The following is a 25,564-nucleotide window of genomic DNA, read 5'->3' on the forward strand; positions in this document are numbered from 1 at the left end:
CACACAAAGCACCAGCCACTCATGAAGAGGTCATTGTGAAGTATGGTGGGGTTTCAGAAGGAAGAGCATCGAATGCCGCGGGCGATTAACGGCACAGGGCAGACTCCCTTGAGGAAGTAACCTTAGGTAGAGGATTGATCTAGCCCGAGGAAGAATAAGGGAGAAGAACATTCCAGACGTGATGACTCTGAGTATATAAAGGAGTAAGTGAAAGTTGGTAAACAGTTTTGTAAAGGCAGGACCCACCACCTCCTTGGAATACAGTCCAGAGATACGTGTTTTGTACGTGTTTAGGATTACACATGATAATCCGACTGGTCCGACTGGATTTGGCCTTTTACCGATGGAGGAAAAGGTTTGGCTCTAAAGACTGGACTTTAGCACATGACTTCAGAGTCCCCGAAATAAATGCAAGGCCTGGCGTGAGTCAACACCCTTGGGCCTCTTGAGAACATAATTATATTTTAAGGGGACACGAGTTGGGGACTGAAAGAAATTGGAATTCATTCAACAGCTAGTTTTAAACACTTACTACATGCCAACCACTGTTTCAGGTGTTAGGGATTCAACAGCAGAGGAAGCTAATCCCCATTGTCATAGAGGCTGTGTTCTAGAGAAGACAAACCAGAAATGCGCGCGCGCGCGCGCGCACACACACACACACACCCATGTGGAGTGATGTTGGTGCTGAAGTGAATATAACAGTCTTTCACAGTGTGAAAATTACTCGTCCTTTAGATTAAAAAAGTATAATTTCTGAAAGTAATAATACCATCTAATACATATGTTGGTGTTGCTGGCTTGCGTCATGATTTTAAAAGTATGTCTGTCAGTGCCAACCAAAGCTGTATCACTGTTGTGAAATTATGTCGTTTCCTTTGTAAACACCAGTCTCACTTTTGATGTGGCTCCTCACATTCCTGGGTTCTGGACCCTTAGTTTGCAGGGGTACACAAATGGATTTAATGTGTACAAGTGAATACACGGGGGATTGTGAATAGTAGCATATGGGTTAATTTTAGGAGAAACGTGAGGGCTTGAAGGATGAGTCTTACCGAAGGAGGAAGCAGGGGAACCTTGGGAGAACAAGGTGACTAATTGAAATTTGGGGGGGAGAATTAACAAAACTATTTAAAGCTGAGTTCGAGAGGGTCTCAAGCACCAGCTTCTCAGATTACATAATGTGTACTTTATTTTGCAACTACAGAGCGCTAGGGTGCTGTTACAATGAATGTAACACTTCGGGCCCAAGGTCACACTGAAAAACGTGGAGCTTGTGGATGGTTTCTTTGGCTCTCAGACTTTCTGTGCTTCTCGGGCTTTAATTTTACTGTATTTTTGTTCCAACTCTAGGAAATTGTAAAGCCATCTAAAAGAAACTCACCTGGTATCTTTTAACAATTTGGGATGTATACAGTGTTTAGAATTTAACATTAGACACGTACACACGTACAGATGTGCCCCCCCACTTCTTTCTCAGGGCTCAGCCTCCTTGGAGTCACGGGCTTATAGGCAGTGGTGACAAAAGGCAAACAAATAAATGAGTGCCCTGCGTCTTGTGCTGTTTTTCACTAGTGATTTCTTTCATCTTTATCACAGCCCTGTGAGGTTGGTAATTCTATTCCTTTTTGTAGAAGAGGCCTGGAGAGATAGCTGGTTTAAGGGTGGCCAGCGTTGAACCCTGCTGGTACTGTCCCCCAGGAGGAGATGAGGCACGAACACACACTTGTGTAGCAACAGAGGCAAGAGGAGAACCTGGTTTGCCACATCCCCAGTCTAGGGCGGCCTCCCTGGTACCAGCTCTTCTGGAAAGTCACTCTTCGGCGCACCACGCGCATCACCACTGCCGCCACCGAAGACTTCTTCCTGACTGCCATCCCTGGCGATACTGGCTGCTGGTAATATTCCGCAGTACAGTAGAGGCAGTGGCCGACGCCGTGCATCATTTTATTTAATCCTGTGACACAGCCTGCCCCATGTTAGGCAGTCACTTGTCATTGGACACGGGATGGAGGTCCAGGCCTGCTGACTCTGCAGCCGGAGACGATGACCAAAGAGCTGCAAGATCCACTTGTATCTTCATGTTGTAGTCCGTAGCTCCGCGAAATCTGTGAGGAGCGAAGGAAGAGTAATCCGGGCGGCGAGCGCCCCCTGCTGGCTCTGCATCGTGTACAAACCAGACGGCAGCATTTCCCCAAATCGGTGGTTGTTTATATTGGTGGAAAACCAGCAAGTCAGTCCCTCTGTTACCTTTGGCTCCACTTGAAGCTAAGAGAAAAACAGCAGAGGGTGAAGAAAGGGAGGAGGAATCGAAACAACAAAGACTATTTTAGAAGTGGTTAGTAATGCTTGAAAATGCACTCTTCTACATGATTTCACTGTTGCGTATCAAAGGACTTCCGAATGTTAAGTGCAAGATCCTCCACCCAGGGTGGGCTGTTTAGAAGCACCTTGCCTGAAATCTGGCCAAGGGAGCCAGCTGCTCCTTTAGGCGGATGAAAACCTGGGCTCACCGTCTGTGCGCGGGGAGTGGTTTTTCCTGATAAAGCCTAGCCAACTTCCTCCATCCCTACCCTGGGACGCGGCAGGTTCCTCCAGCCCTCCTGCAGCCCGGGCCACATCCGGCCCCACAGCTGGCAGCCCCCCACTGGTTCAGACTTCCCAGGCACAGGATTGTTCTGGATGCCAGGGCAAGCAGCACTATATGCAGGAAGAGAGTGTGTGAGTTTACTTAGGTAGGAGTTCATACAACCAGAGAAGGGAAGGCGGTGGATTGGAGAAGGAGGGACAAGGAGAGTATTCTCTTTCTGTTGGGAAGCAGCACTGCTTTGCAGAAAAAGGAGGGGAGCTCTGTGACGGGTACAGGTTTTTCCCTGAACAGGGAAAGCACACCTCAACTCACTACAGCAGCGATGACTGTTGCTGGCACTGACTGAGCTGTTTTAAAAGCACCGTATGCCAAGTATGTTGACATGGATACTGTTCTTCTCTCCAGTCTGTCAGTAAAGGAACAGAGGCTCAGAAACACAAGGGTACGTTATCAAGATCCATCGGCAGGAAGTGGCCGTGCCAAGGTTTGGCTCCACTCGGTGTTCTTAACCACCTCACTGTACCTTTGAAGAAATAAAGAAATTATTCAAACAGAAAGACAGCTGCCTTCCAAACTGTGAGCTCCCTAAGCACAGGCTGGATGTAAACAGTGCCCTTCACCTTGGGTAGAGAGTTGGGCTGGGTCTCCCCCGAGCTCCTTTTCCAACCTGGGGCACCATGGTTCTTCTCAGGATTTGGGGCAAAGGAGTAAAAGAGGCAAAGAAGATTGCCACCTGGACTTCAGAACACATCTCCCATCATACTGTAGTGGCAACATGTGTATTCTGGTGGAACAAGAAGGGCTCTATCTGAATTCTTACCAGCTGTGTGAGATTGGGGACCAGTGGACTCAGCCTGACTCCAGTCTGTTCATGGACATAATGGTCTTCACTGTATTGCTGTGACAGTGAACGTGAGTAGGATCCTTGGACATGTCGACAATTCCACAAATCTACTTAAGACCTGAGCGCCTTGTAGTAATGTAGCAGGAAGTTGGGCCAGAGATAAGGAAGGGACCAGGCTATGCTCACCAGGTGGTTTGGACCCTGTTGAAATTCAGCGGGGAGCCAGAATGATTTTTGTTTTAATTTTTTAATGTTTATTTATTTTTGAGAGACAGAGACAGAGCATGAGTGGGGGAGGGGCAGAGAGCGAGGGAGACACAGAATCCGAAGCAGGCTCCGGGCTCTGAGCTTGTCAGCACAGAGCCCGACACGGGGCTCAAACTCACAAACCATGAAGTCATGACCTGAGCCGAAGTCTGACACTTAACTGACTGAGCCACCCAGGTGCCCCATAGCATGATTTTTTATTAATTAATTCTGATTAATTCTGATTTGAATACATACACACAGCCCCAAATCTATAAGCATAAAAGAATGGAGGGAGACTTCCCATCCTTCCAATGCCTGTCCTACCCCAAGTAGGTAACCACTGTTACTAGATTGTTGTGAGTCCTTCCAGAGATTTTTTTTTTTTAACGTTTATTTATTTTTGAGACAGAGAATGAATGAGGGAGAGTCAGAGTGAGGGAGACACAGAATCTGAAACAGGCTCCAGGCTCTGAGCTGTCAGCACAGAGCCCGACGCGGGGCTCGAACTCACGGGCCGCGAGATCATGACCTGAGCCAAAGTCGGACACTTAACCGACTGAGCCACCCAGGCGCCCCGCAGAGATTTTAATACATATACCGGGTAATGTGAATATCCTCACTCCTCTTTTGAAAGACAAGATGTGGTCGGATGTGTGTTCCAGGAGAATGACCTTGGCAACTGGTTAGAAAGCAGGCTGGGGGAGGGGAGTGACTTTCCAGTCCGGTAATGTGGCAAGGACCAAACGAAGGCAGTGGCCTGGACATGCCCAGGGGGATACAAAACAGAGAATGTCAGAGGGGAGCGACATCGTGTTGATAAAATTAAAAGGCCTTGGGGATTAATTAGCTGTGGGAGGAAGAGCATAATGGGATGACTGTGTTTTTGAGACCAGGGATGGCGCTGTAATTTGAAGAGCCGTGGAACAGAGAAGAAAGCAGGATTGCTAGGAGCTGGCCTGTCTGCTAATGCTCTTGCTTCTTGTCAAAATGAACTTGGCTGGAGTGGGTATTGGAAACAGAGAACCTCAGCGTCTTTAGGTAGCTGAGCCTAGTAATCAGCTTCTAGATGGCGTGGCCAGATATTTGAAGTTTGTCTTGAATCCAAAGCCCGTGGTTTAAGGAGTTTGAGGAGACTTAGAAGCAGTAACCACCATTCAGGGAGATCTTATGTTCTAAGCATTCTTCCGTGCATTTCCTCACAGCGTGACATGGAGGGGACCGGGACTGGGACGATCTTGCGAGGACAAGGATGTGCACCCCAGCCCCACCCCTCCGGGGGGCCCACCTGCAGTTCTGCAGGTTACCCCGCAGATAACCTTATTCTTTTCCACGAAGACAGGTGGTCACTGTGGCCCCAGGAGCAATTTAATTTTCGTATTTTTATAGCTCCTTTCAACGGCCTAAATTCACAGATCAACGAAAATTCCTTGGTTGGATCACAGATCCTGGTTTTGGTTTGGAAAATGTGACCGGTGCAGCTCGAAGGACATGTACCATTGATGAGGACTGTGGCAAAAAGAAAGGCAGGTGGTTTGTATGGGGAGTCGATTGGAGAAATAAAGAAATGAGCTCCGAAGCAAGGTTAAAACTCCACGGACTGCCAGGAGAATCCCTGCCTGTATCACCGACAGGGTGAAGACTTAGGGCAGGGTTTCTCTGGAGAAGTTTCTAGGCCCTGCGGTGGCTATTGAGGCAGCGCTTCATCTCGGAATGGGGTCGTGCTTTCACAGGAAACAGCTGTTTGGCCTGATGCAGTTGCCGGTCCTTCAGAAGAGAAGCTCCTTCTCGCACCCCAGTTCGTGGCGTGGCAGGTGGATCTCATGAACAGCAGACCTGCCTACCAGCACCTTTTCCTAAACTTGTTTAGGAAGCAGCTCCCTGTGGTTCACACAGAACTGTCCTGTTTACTGTTTCGTTTGCCCTTCACACTGACCCCTGGAGAAGAGCCAACCAGGTGTCCTCTGCGTTCAGATGAGGCAGTCAAGACCCAGAAAGGTTAAGCAGCTTGCCCCAGGCCACACTGCTCAGCAACGCCAAAGCCCGGCTTCTAATCCCTGTGTTGTTAATGGACGCCCCATGTGCTTGGAATAAATGGTCAGAGCGCACATTTGGCCTTCCCGGTTCTCCAAGGGAGGCTACAGCTGGTCCGACGGTTGGCTGCGCCCAGTGTTTAAATGCTTCTCCCCCCAGGTTTTTCTGGAAGGACACAAGCGAGGCGGTGTTCCTGGGTGACGGCTCAGTGTGGTGTGCTGTGGTTTTCCCCGCTCTGTCTTGCGTGCTGCCCGGCGGTCCCCGCTGCCCATCCTCACCCAGCTGTACCCTCTCACAGCGGTGGGTGGTTTATCCTCATGTGGGAGCTGCGCTGGGCACTCGCCATCCTTTTTCATTGCCATTGGGGGATGAGGCAATTGAAAGCATCTGGAAATCTGGGTTTTATGGACGTTTCACAGAGGCCCGGCCAGGCTCCCATCTGCTTTCCGGGGCGGGTCAGCTCCCCACGCCCGCCTCCCCGCCGGTTGCCGTCCCCGCGCACGGCCCACGGGCCTTTGCAGCTGCACCTCTGCGGGGAAGACCCGCTTCTCTCTGAGAAAACAGCAGACCCTCTCTAACCGTGGTGGTGGAAATGGGAGGCAGGGCCGAGGGGGTGCATCCTGGTGTGAGATCTGGGCAGGAAAGACCCAATTTGCTCCTTAGTCTTTGCTCTCAGTGCTGTTTGTTTCTGAGAAGGGCACAGGGCAGGGGACGAAGCCAAGTAGCCAGGATAGGGCTGGTGCCTCTGAGCCCTTAGCTGAGGAGAGGCCCTACCGGAGTTTGAGCCCGGCCAAGCCCTGCCCTGCCCGTCCCCCCACTGCCTCCAGGCGCTGAATGTGCAGGTCATTCTGGTTGGCTCGGCCCTACAGCCACTCCCTGCAGGGCCCAGGGGTTATCGCAGGTTGCCCAGGCTGCCCTGGGGGAGGGGTGTCTGGACAGAGCCCAGGCAGGCGAGGGACAGGAAGCAAAGGTAGGTGATTTGTCCCTGTTCTGTTCCAACTTGTACATTAGCATCCCTTGACATGAGTTATTCGTCTTGGTTTCTTTAAATTCCTAAGTGGATTATGATTTTTCTGCTGGTATTATTTGACAGCAGTCATTTTTCAAGGTTTTACTACGTTCTTCACATACTTGGAATTTTTGAAACAAGTTTAGGAAAAGACCGCCATCTTTATGTCGGACGGTGTAGTGCAGCTCTGGGCGTGTCTGAGGAAGCGGCACCAAGGCCAAGGGCCAGGGTTTTTCTCTCCCCCTTTTCACAAAAAGGGAACTGCCTCGTCAGAGGTCCCTGAAATAGAATCCGGTAGCAGTTCTTTTTTCGAAAAAGAGAAAAGAAAGTCAAAATCAAACCCGAGTGGCCACTTTGGGGAGTCTGGTTTATCTCATCTGTGGTGATGGGCACTTTCAAGGACAGGTTCTGCGCGTTTCAGAGAGCGGACACTGACCAGTCTGAAGGATAATAACAAGTTAGGTGCAAGCACAGCACTGTGTATTTCCCACACATTATCTGCTTTAACCCTTGTGATGCTCCTTCAAGGTGGGTTCTCTGCTTCTCCTACGTTCCACATATGGAAGCTGTCCCGGAGGGCTGGACCCAACCCCATCCCCATTGACCCCCGCTAGGAAGTGCCACCCAAGCCAGATTTGGCCACAGACCCTGACTGACTCCAGAGTTCGGGCCCTCGGGGCTCCCTCTGCAGCCTCCCCAAGCAACAGAGAGGAGAGGAGAGCCAGGAGCAAGATAGAAAGTGACCTCACAACAGATTTGGGAGAGGAGGAAAAGTCCTTTGTGAAACGCCCAGGGTAGCTAAATAACCCGTTGCAAGTTAGCTTTGTTGAGTTTTTAGGGTAACATTCACCTTTGTCACTGTTTACACACTGTTTACACATTCTTCTGCTGTGAAGAATGGCTAGAGGGATTGTAACGACGAAAAGAGAAAATGAGCATGTTCCCAAGTCGAAAGAAATCTGTGTATTAAGGTTGTGTCAGGGGCTGCTGAGCTGTGAGACATCCTTGATCCAGGTGGGACTTTGCTGGTGCAACATTGGTGTTTTTGGTGAACTGTCCAGGCAGACAAGGGTGCCTGTTTCTGCTGGGTCATTCTGAGGAGTTGAGCCATAGGAAGGCTCTGTGATCTGACCAAGTTCCTTTTGAGTCCAGGGAACTGTGGCCAACTAGAATAAACATCCTGAAGCACAAGTCTTAATATTTTTGTTTCCCTTTATAGTTCTTTCTCTTCCTCAAAAAAACTCCATGATGTTCCAAGATAGTTTCTGATTGGCTGTTTATTTAATTTAATAAAGTCATATTTGTGCTTTGTACATAAGCCAAATTGAACCAGACTCAGCCTATAAAGAAAAGCAGTGGTCCTCTGTCCCATGTCTCCCCACCTCCTGGTCCTTCTTCTTAGGGACAGGCACTTATAAAGCCTTTCAGCTATTTCTTTGTATATTATTGCCATATTCCCAAATAACATGATCATACTGTATATCTCAATCCATCAATTTTGGACATTTTTTGTTGACTTCTCGCTATGGAAGACCACACTTAGCTCTCTAAATAAATTTAGCACTTTTTTCCTGCCCATCCCCTGGTGTGGTTACATCACAATTTTTGGTTTAGTTAACACTCAGCATTTGTATCACAAGCCTGTAAATTTTACATACAGCATGGTTAATGTGTGATGTGTTAGAACCATTTTCTTGATTGTAAACATTTTTTCCTGGGATTTGTCATTGCCTCTTTTTTTTTTTTTTAATTCGGTTTTTACATGCCCATACAAGTTCATCCTCAACGTTTCTTTTTTTTTTTTTAATTTTTTTTTTTTCAAAGTTTATTTATTTTTGGGACAGAGAGAGACGGAGCATGAACGGGGGAGGAGCAGAGAGAGAGGGAGACACAGAATCGGACACAGGCTCCAGGCTCCGAGCCATCAGCCCAGAGCCCGACGCGGGGCTCGAACTCACGGACCGCGAGATCGTGACCTGGCTGAAGTCGGACGCTTAACCGACTGCGCCACCCAGGCGCCCCTCATCCTCAACGTTTCTAACAGAGTTCTCATACTCTTCTCCAGATGGTCACATAAGTCAGGGGATCTTTCAAGTCCATTGTCCCCTTGGTGGCACCCCTCCGGCTCTCCATCCACCCTGGACCAGCTGCCGTCCAGGTCAGGGGCCCAGCTGCTAGCCTGTGCATTCTCTTACCTCTCTTCTGGATTAGGGCCCCATCTCCCTCTTGTGATTTATTCCCTCATTTTGTGAAAACATCCTCCGGCAGCTAGCTGGAATAGTTGGAGCCAGGGCTAATTTTCTGAAACCTTTACAAATCTGAGTGTGTTCAACTCTCACTCAGATGTGATGGATAACTTGTTTCTCATCATGGATTCCAGCTTAGACTTGTGAACCCTTATTCACATCCCGTGAGTTCCACCTCTGTTCTCCTTGCTCATGAGTAACACTGTATGGTTAGTGCTGGAGAATAGTCATTCCTATCAAAAGAGCAGGTGAATGCTGATTTAAGTCATGTGATATACGGGAGAGGAAATGTTGACTGTCTTTATTCCCAACCCGCTCTATGGGAATCATTGAGAACATTTATTTATATGGGTAAATATATGATTCTGACTGTGGAGGCAATAGACTAGCTCCATACGGTGACTCTATAGGGTCTGTGAAGAAAAGGGTTTTGTGCTATTAGCTCATGGATTCCCTGTGTCTAACATAGTGCCTGGCATAGAATGGGCCATAGGAGTGCTGGTTTGTTCCACTGAAGTCCACAAAAGAAATATGCAGAATGAGCACCTTTTCTGTAGTTGTCATTGAAATGTTGATAATCCACACATCCACTGACCACCGCAGGAGACTTTTTTTTAATCATTGAACAAACCAACGCTAACCTCCTTTTTTGGTATCGAGGCAATCTAGTCTTAGGCTTTAGTGTCCATGACTTACTGACATTCACCCAGTTTCTGCTTATACGTTGCCCCCAACACTTAAGATTAGTTGCTGCTACTGGTGTTGTTTTTGCCAATATTTGTTTCCTGCCCTATACAATAGAATTGCCCTTTTTTGGTGCCGTGTGTCACCTTTAGCTTTGGGGAAACCACCATTGCTGAAAAGAAAATGGGATTTGTATGGGAAGGAGGAAGGGAAATCAGGTATTCACCCTGGCCTTCTTCCCTTATAAGGAGAACTGGCAGGATGGGAAGTAGTTAGAGCCTTACCAAATAGTTTTTAGAGTTTTGATTCCATCAAAACTTGAACCCAAACGTATCCAGTAGATCTCTTCCTTTCAGTCTTCTGGATTTGGGGGCGGAGGGATTCCTAACCTACCCAGGTTGAATTAAGGGGAGAGGGAAGGCTGTTTGTCTCACTGCTGTGGTCTCCAGGATACCTTCTTTAGTCCTTTGTATTCTTAGAAACAAAGTCACCTCTTGGCAGGAATCAAGCCACCCAGATGCCAGCAGTCAGGGTTTGGTTTCACATCACCAGCTTTGGAGAGGCAGTGCCCGGTTTCCTTTGGCAAAGACAGCCTGCCCTTCTCCGTTCATTTCAGCCACTCGGGCACAAAGGTAACTTCCTCAAAATAGAAACCTTAGAAGAAGAGTCTGTCTGATGTATCTGCAAATCATTATGTTTATCCTGAATTCTAATTTAACTTCTTAGAATTTTGCAAACACGAGTCAGCTTTTTTCTCTTCTCTTTTCTCAAATCAACCGTCAGAAAACATAGATGTGAGTGAGTGAGCAGGGTCTAGACATTTTCTTCTGGGAGGCGGTGTGGTTGACGTTTGCGGCAAATGCTCAGGCTGTGGCATTGACAGGTCCAAGTTTTATTCTTAACTCTGGGACTATTCCCGGAAGTGTGACCTCAGGCAAGTCTGTTCATCTCTGAACTTCCATTTCCTCGTGTGTAATGACCTTAATAAAATGCTCCTGCAGTGTCATTGTGAGGCTGGGATTACCTGAGGTCACATATATAGAAAGCACGTTGCCCGGAGCAGTGAATGGGTACAGCGCTTTTCCGTCCGTCGGGCACAGGAGAGGTCTGTCTGCACTCCGGGAAGCTCATTATGAGTGGGCCACAATCGAGAATTTGAACGGTCGAATGGCTTCACAACTTGCTCCCAGCTCTTGGCTTACCTGTGCTTTTTTTTTTGTTTGCTGGGCAAAGGGGTAGCGAAAGTAGGAAAGTTCTTTTGCCTCTCCCCCCAGGATGGAGTCACCTCACATAATAGTAAATGACAACAGTAGGAATCTCAGCAGCTACAATCGGTCCAACACCTCTTACGGGCTAGGCCCTATGCCGAGGGCCCTCTCTGCATGATCACCTTTCGTCTTCAGACCCGCGGTGCAGTACACATGGTGCGTCCTCGTTGACCATGTGAGCAAGCTGGGATTTCAGGTTCTCATCTGGCTCCGGGGTTTTTGTGTTCAGCCATATCTTCATGGCCCCCGTGAAAGTGTGGTAAATTTTGCCCCCCGTTCACCTTCCTGTCCTCTTGACGTGCAGAGGTCCTGGGTTCCAGCAGGACGCTGCAGGGACCCTAGCTCTCGTGAGCCAAAATGACTGCAAGTCCCAGCTCCTCACCTACATCCCAGCTCTGGCTGCCTGTGGGTGGCTGCCAGGGAGGAAGAGCTGGGAGTGCGGTGTTCTGCAGAGAGACTCGGATTCTATCTGCAGGTATCCCCATAGCTCTGCTTGTGGTGCATCCTTGCCCAGAAACTCACAGCCTGCAGGGGGCACACGAAATGACAGAAACGGTGCCGCCCGGACAGGGCCGGGGAGGGCTGGGAGCTTGCTACCAGCAGAGGTTATTAAGAAGGGTTGGGTGGATGGACACGCACTCGGCCGGTCACCTGGATAATGAAAGAACAATGCCTTTTGCCCTCAGCTCTCAGAATGGCGGGGAAGTGGAGAAAAGATGATGTGACAGCATTTGGGAACATTTACAGAAAGGTCAGAGACACTCCGCTGTGTGGATCTCAGCTCCCTAACCTGGCAGTGGCTTTGACTTTGTTTTTAAAATTCTCTTCCGGTACAGGCATAGTCTGTCCTTGCATAGTGGTCCCCAGCCCCCAGTCTCACCTGAAACCTACCAGGTAGCTGGGCAGAGGCTGGGTCAGTGACAGAGCTGAACAGGTGCGCCCTTTTTCATTTCCCCTGATGCTTTTTAGGGATTTTGAAGCTTTGGTAAAGATCCCATTCTGATGTTGAACAGAAGAGGGGTGTAGCCTTCTCCCAGAAGATGCTGGGCCCTGGCCGCCATCTCCTTATCTCCAGCACTGTGAACAACTGCCATCGGATGGGGTGTCGAGCCTCCTGCCCTCTGGTCCTGTGGCCAGAGGTCCATGGTCTGTGTAGCAAGTTATGGATTTAAACCAGCATTTCTTCAGGATGTATTTCTAGGGTTTTGTGACCACACAAGTTTAGGAAACTTTGGGTTACACTGTTAAAAACTGTTTTTTAATCATGCTAATATCTACTGTGAATCTCAAAGAAGGGGTTTTTTTAAAACAGTAGCCAGTAATACTAGCTAGCATATATCGTTTACTGTTCATTGAGTCTGTGAGCCTAGTAAGCTCTTTCTACACAGTTTCTCATTTAAACCCCATAGCATCCCTGGGAGGTAGAGGCCAGCACCTTCCCCATTTTAAAGACTGGGGAGGCACTTGTCTTAGCTGGTTTGCCCTGGGCACAAAGCTTTGTGCTCAAGCAGGCTGAGTCCAGACCCCATGCTCTTAACCAGGATATGGTACTCTTCTGGTAGGTGACCTTGACCAAGGCTTCTTGTATTTGGGACTCCTCATTCCCAATGGGATCAGTACCCCGAAGCACTCTAGTTGGAGAAACGTCCGTTTAAACTTAAAAGGTAAACAGGGGCTGCTCGGCGAGCAGGGGCATAGAATCTCTTGTATGAGTCCTGTTGGGTTCCGCTCTCCCCGCAGCCCCAACCCCACCCCCACCCCCCGCCCCAGACGTGTTTGTGTCACGTTATGTTGGCGTCAAGCGTCTTTTTTGCAGGAGAGGCAGGCACAGAGGATCTGGAGTAGGAAGTGGAGGCCAGTGGTTCTCAAACCTGGCTGCGTATTGCAATTCATGTAATGACCACTAAAAATTGCTGATGGCTGGCCTCGTTTTCTGGGATTTCAGTGAGTCCGGATGGGCTAACCAGGCACTGGTGAGGTTTAAATGTTCTTTGAGAACCACTGGTTTGGACAACTCCTTTGTGGTCCAGTGACCATGTCTTCTACCAAAGCAAGGAGAAGAAAGGGTCTCTTTTCTAAGTTAAACAACTTAACAGGGTTTTGGTTGGTTGGGTGGTTGGTTCATGACTGAGTGACCTGTGTTCTCAGATTACTGGCCCCTTATAGCCTTGTACCATGAATCCTCTCCATGGCCTGTACTCCTCACCCTAACTTTGCACTGACAACCATGTACTGACCGGCCCCTCTGCAGAAGCTTTAGACTGGTTACTGAGGAGAATGGTGGGAAAGAGGCTCGGCACTCTTACTCCCGTTGGAGGAAGTAGGTGGGTACCGCTGCCCAGAGCACTGCATCCGCGCTGTTGCCAGGGGAGCTGGGGCAAGAAGTGCATTCTGGGCAATGCTGTTAGCTGACCACACACACACACTTTTTGTTGGGCTTAATTGCAAATATTGGGCTCCAAAGGGTGTTGCTGTCATTCTCAGTTGAATCAGATGAAACTGGGTGAGAGGATAGTTTCTTGGTTTGGTAGTTAAAATAACTTCAGCTGTTATTTACTGTTATGTCTCCAGAAAGCCCTTTTTAGGGAAAACATATGCCCTTGTCAATGAAAGACAATGATTGTTTTAACCCTGAGCTATAATGGCTTTTCTTAACGTCTTCATCTTTTCAAAGGCACAGACCCTAGGCTATTCAAGGCATAATTCCAGGATTTCGAGACTATTGCTCTTTTTTTCCAGTTCAAGATGGATGTGCCCCAGGTTGATCAAAGGGTTTGTAATGGGAATGTTTCTGTTGGTTTCTTACAGTACAACAAACACCTCTTCGTGCACATTGGGCATGCCAACCATTCTTACAGTGACCCATTGCTCGAATCAGTGGACATTCGTCAGATTTATGACAAATTTCCTGAAAAGAAAGGTGGCTTAAAGGAACTGTTTGGAAAAGGCCCCCAAAATGCCTTCTTCCTCGTAAAATTCTGGGTGAGTAAGACATTGCTGTGGTCGCGGTGGATTTTGTCTGAATGGTCGCATCCTGTGTGTGAGCGCGGAGCCTGTGCGCGTGCATCCGCAGGAGCGCCTGGGGGGCCATCCCCGTGCTGATCTTGTGATACATCCTTGGGTACAGATGCACCCGGGCAGCATCTGATATCCCTGCCCGAGAAAAAGAGAGATGGAAGGCCTCTTTGGGCTTCAGGGCTCACTCGTGCCATGGCCGTCCTCACAGACGGCTGGAGTCGTGATAGAGGACATGGGGCACGACGAGACCCTTTCTGTTTCTTCTCACTCCATTAAGCAAAACGACCTATAAATTCCACTGGAGCACAGGACCTGAGGCAAAATGGGGCCGGGATGGAGATAAAGTTTCATGCTTCAAGATTTTGGAAGTGTCGGAGAGCCTGCAAAGTGGCTTTTCCCCGTAGGTCCCTCATTTGTGCTTTAAAACACCGAGGGCAGATCCCCCCAGCTGCTGGGGCTCGCTCTGAGAGAGGTTTTCTGTTCTTTTCTCCACTAGTCAGGCTCGAGCCAAGAGACTGCTAACAGGTCACAGGCATGAGTACAATGTGTGTATATTGGAGGCAGCGAGACACCAGAGGGCCTGTTAGCAGTATTTATAAGTCACCCGTCTTTACAAAAATAAAATCACTTCAAACGTTTGCACTCCTTAGCATGGCATTAAAGGCCCTAAGTGAGCTGGTTCCAGGGGGTTCTTTGCTCTCCATCCTGTGCCCAGCAGTTCTGTGTGTCTGATGGATTTTTTTCCTTTTCTTCTCTCCCGTGGGGCCAGCTCCTCCTTCCTTTGAGATGGTGGCTCCTTTATTCTAGCACCTTCCTCACTTAGGCAGACCATTGATTTTCCTTTTACTCCCAGCGCATTTTGCAGTTAATCAGTTCCCATGCTGGGTCATAATTACTTGGATGTGTGTCCCACTCCCCTCTGGACCCAGGCTACCTCCGGGGCACCTCACTCATAATAGGGCTGCCGTTTATTGAATACCTGCTGTGGGCTAGGAGCCGTGCTCATGCTTTACACTCATTTTATCCAGTCCTCACAGTGTTAAGTGGGATTTGCCTCCTATCCAGCTAAGAAAACAGAGACTCAGAGATTACAAAGGACAGGCTACTTGTAGAGTGGGGGGCCGGGTCTTGTAATGAGATAAGTTTGGCTATTGTGCCTCTGCCTGATTTCCTGGCTGCCTCATACCCTCTGAGCCCCGGCCGGTCAGGGGCAGGGCGCTGGGAGGCAGGGGGGGAGGGGGAGTTCTGTCCATTGAGGACTCTCCATTTCTCCAATACCACACAAACGCCTTACACAAAAAAGCCCAGCGAATGGGGAAACGAATGAATAAATCAGGGGAAAATGTATGTTTTAAATTTCTTGGAGGAGAATTTACATATTAAATTTAGTTTGTTTAGTTTCTTATATCTGTCCGTGGCAACTAGATTTCATTTTTCATTCTTCTGTATTAAATTTGGATTGTTGTGGAAAAAGCCTTCTACTTATATTAATGTTCTTGGGACAAGTAATACATATGGGTAACCTGAATAAGGAAAAATCCCTTTCAGATTGGGGGCTGCCACTAGAGATTTGAATGGTCACTGGGGGTCAGTTATTATATGGTAACATAGCAGTTTTCAAAGCATGGCTTAGAGTCCCCTGGAGGGTTCATCCGTATACTTTCAATTGGCTGAGAAGGCCAAAGCTATTGTTATTATGACACTGGGACATTATTTGGCTTGTGCACACTGCTGATATGCACTCTGAAGGTTCAAAAGAAGTAGGGTAAGGGGTGCCTGGGTGGCTCTGTTGGTTAAGGATCTGACTTCAGGTCGTGACCTTGCGGTTTGTGAGTTCGGGCCCCACGTTGGGCTCTGTGCTGACAGCTCAGGGCCTGCAGCCTGCTTCAGATTTTGTGTCTCTCCCTCTCTCTGCCCCTCCCCCACTCATACTCTGTCTCTCTCTCTCTCTCAAAAATACATAAAACATTTAAAAAATTAAAGAAAAAAAAAGTAGGGCAAAACTGCTGAAGCTTTAGCTTAATTAGGCTGGTACTCACGTACAGTTTCAAGAAACAGAGAACTAGTCACACCAAGAATGTCCTTTATGAATTGTATTACATCTTGAACCCAGAGTATACATGGCAAATGAATGCAGGGAGCCTGCCTGCCACATCAAGGAGAACGGCTGACAATATTTATTACCAAAGAGAAAATCCTAGCTTTCTAGAAAAAATAAGGGTTTTGGAAAACTCATATCCACCTCCGTGAACTTGACAGCTTTCCAATACTTAAAAGACTTGTCTGGTGAGATCCACAGCCAAATCAACAAAAGTGACTTTTTGGTATTGTGTAAGATAAACCAGTGGATTTTAATGTAACCGCGTATGAAAAGTTCACGGGTATGGTTTCAGATTCCACACTGCAGCTGCGTTTTAAAAAACTATCGCTTGTTAAGTTTTGGTATGGTATGAAATAAAAATGACCACAAGTATCTGAAGAGCCTATTGAAGTACTCTTCCCTTGGGGCGCCTGGGTGGCGCAGTCGGTTAAGCGTCCGACTTCAGCCAGGTCACGATCTCTCGGTCCGTGAGTTCGAGCCCCGCGTCAGGCTCTGGGCTGATGGCTCGGAGCCTGGAGCCTGTTTCCGATTCTGTGTCTCCCTCTCTCTCTGCCCCTCCCCCGTTCATGCTCTGTCTCTCTCTGTCCCAAAAATAAATAAAAAACGTTGAAAAAAAAATTTAAAAAAAAAAGAAGTACTCTTCCCTTTTCTAGTTCCCTATTCATGTTAGTCTGGATTTTCTCCATGTACTTCAACAAAAACAACACATCGTGACAAGTTGAATGTAGAAGCATGTTTGGGAGTCTAGGAGTTTACATGAAGACACACGTCAAATACATTTGCAAAGTATGAGACAGTACTACTCTTCCAATTTTTGTCTTTGTTTTTTAAAATATGGGTATGTCCAATTAAAAGAAAAAAGATGTAATGAGTTTATTTTTTAAGTAGGTAACAAACAGGGGTGCCTGAGTGGCTCAGTCGGTTAAGTCCGACTTCAGCTCAGGTCATGATCTCACGGTTCATGGGTTCGAGCCCCGCATCGGGCTCTGTGCTGACAGCTCGGAGCCTGGAGCCTGCTTTGAATTCCATGTCTCCCTCTCTCTCTCTCTGCCCCTCACTCACTCACGCTCTGTCTCTCTCGTGCTCAAAAATAAACATTAAAAAAAATTTTTTTAAATAGGTAATAAATCTTTTTAAGATGTTCTCAGTTTAAATTTCCAATACAGAAAATACAGATAGGTATAACCGACAGAAACAAAAGCCCCTTGAGGTCCTCAATAAGTTTTAAGAGCAGAAGGGGGTCCCTGAGATCAAAAAGTTTTTGAGAGCCACTATTGTGAAGGGTATAAAAAGAGGCCATTCTACTCAAGTTGATTATAATTAATCAGAAATTGTAGGATCCGATGAAAGGAAACCGTTTTCATTACTTTCACGTTAAACAGTATTGGTTTTTAAGGTTAATAAGATTTCTTATAATTAGCATGTTATTTGGATATAAAGTGGAATGGAAAGTGCTTAAAAAGTTATTCTTGTTTTTGCTTCCAAAGCAAAAACTTGGGATGATTTTAATAAACGCTTTCAGTGCTGGGCCCCTTTGGTCATGAATCCCCAAGGAATGAAGTCTAGATTGTAGCGTGTGATTGCTGGTAGGAAGTGTCCAGTTTAGAAACAGTCGCTCTGGGATTAGATACTAGTTTATTAAATTAACACATGCAAGATTAAAATTAAGCACTCCTATGAATGTGGGAGGAGAATTCACTCCTTGAGTACAATTGTGAGCACCACTTAACCTTTATAAAGACATTCAGTCACAACCACGTTAAAATAAATGAGGAAGGGCGCCTGGGTGGCTCAGTCGGTTGGGCGGCCGACTTCGGCTCAGGTCATGATCTCGAGGTCCGTGAGTTTGAGCCCCACGTCGGGCTCTGTGCTGACAGCTCAGAGCCTGGAGCCTGTTTCAGATTCTGTGTCTCCCTCTCTCTGTGACCCTCCCCCGTTCATGCTCTGTCTCTCTCTGTCTCAAAAATAAATAAACGTTAAAAAAAAATTTTTTTTTAAATAAATAAATAAATGAGGAAAGGCCATTTGAATTAGGTTTGCAATTTGCTGCAATTTGAAGTTGCACTGGCTTCCTCCGATGCCTCAGTAAGAATGAATTATACTTTAGAATATCTATCCTTGGATAGCTGGTGTTTCTAGCAGGTGTTTCTGAAGCCGGTTTAACACTCCCTTTGAAATATTTTTTGTATCTGCAATTTGCTTAGCAGATTTTCTTATCTTTATGTGAATTCAGTAAATTTCAGCAGAGATCCTGTACCCGATCTCCTTTATTCTCCTCCCTTTTTCCTCCTTCTCAAAGTGCCTGAAGTCTCTAGGGTGTCAAAGTCAGGCTGACTCTTCATTTGCCCCTACGATTGCTCCTGAAGCTGTTTTCGGAATGTCGGGCCGGCCACCTGCAGCCTGGACTCAGTCGGGCTAGGCAAGGTCAGGAGTTTGCCGCGGAGGAAATACTGAGCGTTACCCTCCGAGTGCCTGTACTTGGAGGCCCGAGCTGTGGGCACCTCCGCCCTTGGCCAGCTGACCCTTGAAGGTGAATGGCATGGTGGTGTGCCAAGCAGCAGTCTCTCCACTGTTCGGAGGGTGGAAGACCCTGACTGGCACCCCAGGACTCAGGTCCCCAAACATAAATGACCGGCAGAGGCAAGGGTGCCCATGTGGGTGCCCCTCTACCCTGTTGGCTCTATAACCCCTCATGCCTTAATGGGGTGGGGCACCAAGGACCCGTGTGGATGGCTGTATATCTGGTGAGATCTTTTTTTTTTCTTTTAAGAGCCTTATTGAGGCATAATTTACAAACCATAAAATCTACACCTTAGAAACCGGTGATCTTTAGAAAAATGTAGAGTTACATAACCATCACTCTACTACAATTTGAGCCTATTTGTATCAGTCCAGCAAGATCCCCCGTGCCTGTTTGCAGCCGTTCCCTGTTCCCGCTCCCAGCCCCAGACAGCTACTGATCTACTTTCCGTCTGTACAGATTTGAACCCTTCAGTGTGCAGCCGTTTGCACCTCGCTTCTTTCCCCCACAGTGTTTTGAGGTGCAGCTATGTTACGGCGTGCCTCTAGGTAGCCTCTTTGTATTGCCTGGTACTAGCCCATCGTGTGGACATACTGCGTTTTGCTTATCCGTTCACCAGTTGATAGACTTGCGGACTGTTGACCCTTTAGGCTTTTCTCCAACAATGCCGGTATGAAGTCTTTGTGTACAAGTCTTTGTGTGGACGTGACGGTTGCGTGTTCACCATCTTTCTTGGCATTTTTCCATAGCAGTGGAATTGCGAGGTCACATGGTAACTTCATGTCTAACTTAAGAAACTGCCCCAGGTGTTTTCTTAAGTGGCTTCGATTATTTTCCCTTCCCACCAGGTGAGATGTTAAGGGTCACTCGCCACCTCCTTCAACCATTATGGCGGCCAGTATCGCGGTAGGGAGAGATGACCTTGAACACTGTAGATGGATGAGGGGCTGGCTAGGGGGATCAGCAAGACACAGGGCACATGTGAGGTCCATCCAGGTGAGTTCAGGAGCGTTCAGGTATCTTGAGGTGCTTTGCAGCTGGGCCTTCACTTGTATGCGAGGCGTAGGTGGGCAGACAGATTAGGAAAGACAAGGAATCGGGTTTGATCGTGTCAGCAAAAGGAAGCCGTCAGTGCTTTTAACCATTTTCAAGCCAAGAGAGTATTCGGATTCTTTTTACTCAGTGTTACAGCGACTTTATTTGCATTTTGCCTTCTCTATTTTTATTCTTTATCTTTTTCTTTTCATGACCCTCTCCTTATTTCCTTTCTCTTCCTTCCTGCCTCCTTTTCATTCACTCTTGTGCATTTTAATTCTTTTCCATATTTAATTACAAAGAAAAGAAGAGGCTTCTGCAGGAAGGGGAGGGAAGGGGCTTCTCACTTTTTCAGCAGTTGAACGTGACTTAATGAGTTCCTTTTTTGAGCCAGGACTATGCCAGATAAACATGTCCTTGATATTATTTAATCCTTGTGAGGCCCGTGTGATTATTCCTACTTTACTTTACACATAAAGAAATTGAGTCAGGGAGAGGCAGAGTGACTTCTGCAAAGTCTTACAGCTAATCAGTGTGGGATTGGCCAAACTCTGAATCCACACTCTTTCCATGAAATCTGTGCATGGCCTCTGCAGGGGGCACAGCTCTGTCCCTGGCCCCTCTCCTGGCCTGATTTCGCTGGAAGCCGGTGACGGTAACCGACGGGAAGCAGCATGGTTTCCGGCTGAAGTCAGCCCTGTCATCACGGGATGCCCTGGTGCACGTTACGTGGGGGCAGCCGTGAGCAGACGCTGCTACCAGGAAGTTCAGGTCGGACCTCGAGTCTTCTTAGAAAAACTGATACCTCACTGTTAGCGGCCTTTGGGGTGGGGTTAGGGGAGCAGCAGCTTCGTGTTTACATTATGATTCCAAAGGCAATATCGTAACATTCTAGACAGTCTTGGAAATATATAATTTTTCATTCATTCCTAAGTGCACCATGAATATAAGACATGTTTATGTAGCTTGAATCGGGTAATACATTAAATTAAATCTGGTATCCGGCTTTTCTCCCTTACCAGACACCCTGCCAAGTGGCCATATGCCATTACATCCCTCATTACCTTTTTGTTTTTTTAGTTTATTTATTTATTTTCAGAGAGAGCGCTCGCGCGAGTGGGAGAGAAGGAGAGAGAATCCCAGGCAGGCTCCACGCTGTCACCGCGGATCCTGATGTCGGGCTTGAACTCACGAACTGTGAGATCATGACATGAGCCAAAATCAAGAGTCAAACCCTTAACCGACTGAGCCACCCTGGCGCCCCCCTAATTATCATTTTTAATGACTACACAATATCCAGTTTGCTGGTTAAATAAGAATTTAGTTATCCTTATTTTATTAAATATTGATAATATTTGTGTGTGTGTGTGTGTGTGTGTGTGTGTGTGTGTGTGTGTGTGTGTGTAAATAACCAAGGTGCTGTTTTCTAAGGCAGTTGAGCGCTGAGTAGAACAGGCATCTGCATCCAGCATGCATGGACATAATTTAAAACGAAACAACTTTCAACTGTCACTTTGCTTTTTGAATTCCTCTTCACCTGCAGTTATTTTTTCTTTCTACTCAAAGACTTTAATCCTTCCTCATTCTCTAGAGCAACTTTTTTTAATGTTTGTTTATTTTGAGAGCAAAAGAGAGTGCACACGAGCTGGGGAGGGCCAGAGAAAGAGGGAGACAGAGCATCCCAAGCAGGCTCCGTGTGTCAGACCTGAGCCCAAATCAAGAGTCAGACACTTAACCAACTGAGCCACCCAGGTGCCCCCTCTATCGAAACTATCAACGAGGTTAAACATACTGTTTCACTCAATTATGAGACCTATACTTGTTCCCATCTTAGCAGTTCTAGAAGTGGGATGCTGCTTAGAGCGGACACCATCAGTGCCTTCCTGCCCCTCCAGAGCTGTGGTCGTCCTCACCTGCCCTTTGTGACCTGAGCCAACGTGGGAGGCATCTCACCAGCCCCCTGTCGCCTTAGTTAAGTCTTTTGTGCTAATAGCGCTTTGGACGACTAGTGCACGTCTTAGCTTAAACTTAAATCCCTACTGAAAACGTCTCGGAAAAATTACAGTTAGATGCAGGACTGAAGTTATGATCGAGGAGTGTGGAACCAGACTGGTGAGGCAACCCTTGCACTGGCAGAAAACCAGACATTTTTTCCCCTTATAAAACAGTGATGGATTAGGTGCAGTGGAGGCCCTAAGAACAGAAGAGCCCCATCCGCAAATGGACCATTTCCGCACTGAGATTCACGCAGATGGGTTGCCAGTGATACGGCAGGCAAGGCAGCTAATTTCAGATAAATGCCAACTGTCTTGGATTCACCATCGGATTCCCAAAGCTAGACAAGGTGTGGGTGTGATTCCGTCGTGAGTCCCAAAAGACTCCAAAGGAATCCAAAGGAACACTTGCAGCTGACTTTCAAAAGAAGTTCCTTTCCAGCCACATGTAGTTTCCTGAAGGAAGTAAACAGAATTATGGGTTTAACCAAATAAGAAACACAGCAAAGCTAATATTTTTTGAAGGGCCTCAGAATTCTACTCTCTGTCCTAACAGGGCGTTCAAGTGTCAAGCTTGGGGACTCTGGTTCAAAGAAAGCCACGTGTTACCAACACGTTACTGATAACCTTGCAGCCTAAAACTATTTAGAAGAATAATTAGTATGATGAAGACTTAGTCTTAAACTTTGCTTGGAATAATGAGTAATATGAAAATGAAATTTTACGGACATGTACCCTGTTGTTAAAGAAGAATTTTATACACGTTTATATAACGTTTCTTTTTTCTCTCAAATTATCAAATTAGTGGTATTTTAGAAACCAAGGTATATGATGCTACCCTGTGGCTATGCATAATATTTTGCTTTTTAAGATTCTTGGAATTATGATCATTCAGTCGAAACAATTAACAATAAATAAATATATCTATAGTCGTTCAACTTTCTTAACCTATTTTTCTGGGGGAGGAAAAAGGCTAGTTTTACTAACCAGAGCAGATGTGAGAAGGCTTTACAAAACAGAAAGAGAAAGTGAGTTATCTGGAAAGAGGGCAGCTATTAGAAGATGCTTTTATCTTGGTAAGAACGGAATCACATTTGTTGGACAAAATGACAGCCACTATAAATAAAACCACTGGGCTTTATGTAAGAGGAGAAACCGGGTGCACACGGAAGCTGCCCGAATGGCCCCCTGCGGAGTTTCAGCCTGTGTCTAATTGGATTCGGCCTGATTTTGGATTGGAATTGTAGACTGGAGTCTATCATTTGGAACCAAACCCACCCGTTCCTGTTCGTGGAAAAGGAAGTTAGCAAAATGGAACGATTTGCTCCGCACATGTTTCAAACTGCTATCAGTAAAGAAAGGGCCTTTCAGTTCAACAAGCCTTCCATGTCTCCGTACTTCGGTCTCATCTCAAAATAGCATCGAGTCCCGAAATTACGAGAGCACTGTCAAGTGGTGGCATGATGTAAGTGGAGGGAAGATTAGCAAGCAAAACCACGGTGTTCGGAGGTATTTATGAGGCTAATACATAATAAATACCCTGGGCCGATTGTGGTTATGTGATCATCTTCACCAGTGGCCTGTTTTTTATAAAAAACCATTGCTTGGGGTGTCTGGGTGACTTAGTTAAGCATCTCACGGTTCATGAGATCGAACCCTGAGTCCGTGTCTGACAGCACAGAGCCTGCTTGAGATTCTCTCCTCTGCTCTCTGCCCCCCCCCCACCGCCCCGCACACCCACTCGCGCGCTCTCTCTCTCTCTCTCTCTCTCTCTCTCTCGTGCTCTCTCAAAAATAAATAAATAAACTTTTAAAAAAAAAAAAAACATCTCTTATCCACAAGTTCTGGTACTGCGTGTGGAGGGCTAGGCGAGTGAATAAACTTGCACACGCATCCAGTTTGGTTTGATTTCATAAGAGAAATGTCTGGAGCTTGCTGGCATTTTCTGCTTTGACTGCTGTCTCTTGCTGCTTCCTTCCTGTTTTCCCGGCCCTGCATCCTAAACTTCTTTGAAGGCCTCCCCCACCGATCAGGGATCCCATCTGTAGCTTTTGTTTACCCGGCGGTGTGGTGTATATAGCAGATTTTTTAAGTGTTTTAAAAAAATTTGTTGGCTGAAGAGTTCTTTCACTCAGCACACGTAGAAAAATTGCTATACATCAGGTGCTGTAATACACCTGCCAGTTAGCCAGCTCAGATGTCGTGTACTGATAGAGTAAGCATCTGATAGTTTATGGAGTGATGCTTCTAGAGGCATTTACCAGAGTAGGGGAGGACACCTTGAGAGAGCCCCCACGGAAGCTTTTTTCCAAGCTATCTCTGGAGTTCTGTTAGGTTCTTATAGAAATGGTTTCTTGTTTTGCATTAGTGACAGACATGTACGTCACTAGTGAGTCATTCAGTCAACTCTCAGTGCACTCTACTTTGATCCTAGAGAACTGGGAAAACAGACTTGATAAGAGGCCGACCTTGGTGTCAGGTCTGGGATGGCAGACACATAGGCAGGTAAGTGACAGCACCATGGGATAGGAGCTGTGATGGAAATGCGGAAGCACAGAATGCCTGAGAACATTCCGGAAAGCCTCACAGACACATGGCATTTGAGCCGAATCTTGAAAGAATTTGGTCAGGGGAAGGGGAGTGGGAAGGAGTTCCAGGAAGTGGATGCTTGTTCAGAGACCGGAAATCTTACTAGGAGGTGTTGGCTGCTGAGTCTTCCAGAACTTGGAGAACGGTGAGGGTTGGGTTGGAAACAGTGATCTCTGTGGCCATCACTTTCTATTTAAAAGACTTTCTGGATCCCCCTGAAAACAAGGCCACACAGGACAGCCTAGAAAATGGAAGACGCTCATTCTTTTTCCTCAATCCCTTAGCCTCAGCCACAGTATGGATACTTTTTTTTTTTTTTTTTTTTTTTAACTTGAATGCTTATGTACATCTTGGCGGGATGTAAATTGGAGTTCCCTTAAGCCCTTGGGAGACCCCCATCTGACAGCTGTTCCTCTAATGCTTTCTGTCCTGGGTCATTTGGCTCAGTGGTTGCTAACAAAGCCCAGGTCAGGGGTCCATCTTTTCTTGCGCTGGGCTCTTTAACTCTGCTCCCTGCCATGGTTCCAGGCTGAGATGCTAAGCCACTGTCCCCCATGAGCCACTGCTAAGCAGAGGTCTGGGGAAGCAAACACGTGATGTCTCTGCCCTTCCCAGTATTTGCCCCGTTGTTGGCGGCACGATTGGCTTGTCTGTAACTTTGGCTCAAGAGAAGCCTGAGAAGGAGAGAACTAAGGTGGCACGATCCGGGTGGTTCTTGTTGCCAGACCCAGTTTTGCAAGAATAAGTGGATTATCTGGACATAGTCATCCGGACATCTTGGTCGGTTGTCTAAATACACGTAGGCCCTTGGTGATATATGACATCCTTTCTCACAGGTGGCGACCCAGAGCACATCCTACCCACCCACCGCATTTGTATTTACTCTGTACATTGCAAAAGCAATATAAGCTTATTATAAATAGTCTAAGGAAATCAATAGACTGGAGAAGAAAACGTGAGATTTCCCCCCACCCCCACAGCCGTGTATCCTCCTGGACTTTTTACACACATTTACAAACATTATCCATCATTCGATTGTACTAAAAAAGAATTATGCTCCATGCATGATTTGGGGGCTTTGTTTTTTTCTTAAAATATCCTGAGCAGAAAACGTCTTTGAGGGTAAGTCCCAATCTTTGTTCTTTTTGTTAACATGACTTGTTAGTAGAGTTGCCAGATTTTAGCAAACGAAAATACAGGCCACTCAGTTACATTTGAATTTCAGATAAACAACATACACGTTTTTAGTGCACTACAACTTCCCACGCGATCCTTGGGAAACGCACATAATTAAGAAAGTTTGTTGTTTACCTAAACATCCAATGGATCGAGGTGTCCTGTATTTTATTTGGCAACTCTGCGCTTGTTAATTGATTTGTTGTCAT

The 25,564-nt window shown here is 46.8% G+C and overlaps 1 protein-coding gene across 8 annotated transcripts in view; it reads left to right on the top strand.

The window, feature by feature from the left end:
• TEAD1 (TEA domain transcription factor 1) overlaps positions 1 to 25,564 on the top strand; it is a 178,295-nt gene that overhangs the window by 131,108 nt on the left and 21,623 nt on the right. For all 8 annotated transcript variants that reach the window (XM_032594831.1, XM_030332000.2, XM_032594833.1 and 5 more), the window contains one exon: positions 13,730 to 13,903. In XM_032594831.1, the coding sequence (XP_032450722.1) occupies positions 13,730 to 13,903 (174 nt within the window). The remainder of the gene's footprint in view (positions 1 to 13,729; positions 13,904 to 25,564) is intronic.

This window comes from Lynx canadensis, chromosome D1 (assembly GCF_007474595.2).
Source record: "Lynx canadensis isolate LIC74 chromosome D1, mLynCan4.pri.v2, whole genome shotgun sequence".
Taxonomy (NCBI): Eukaryota; Metazoa; Chordata; class Mammalia; order Carnivora; family Felidae; genus Lynx; species Lynx canadensis.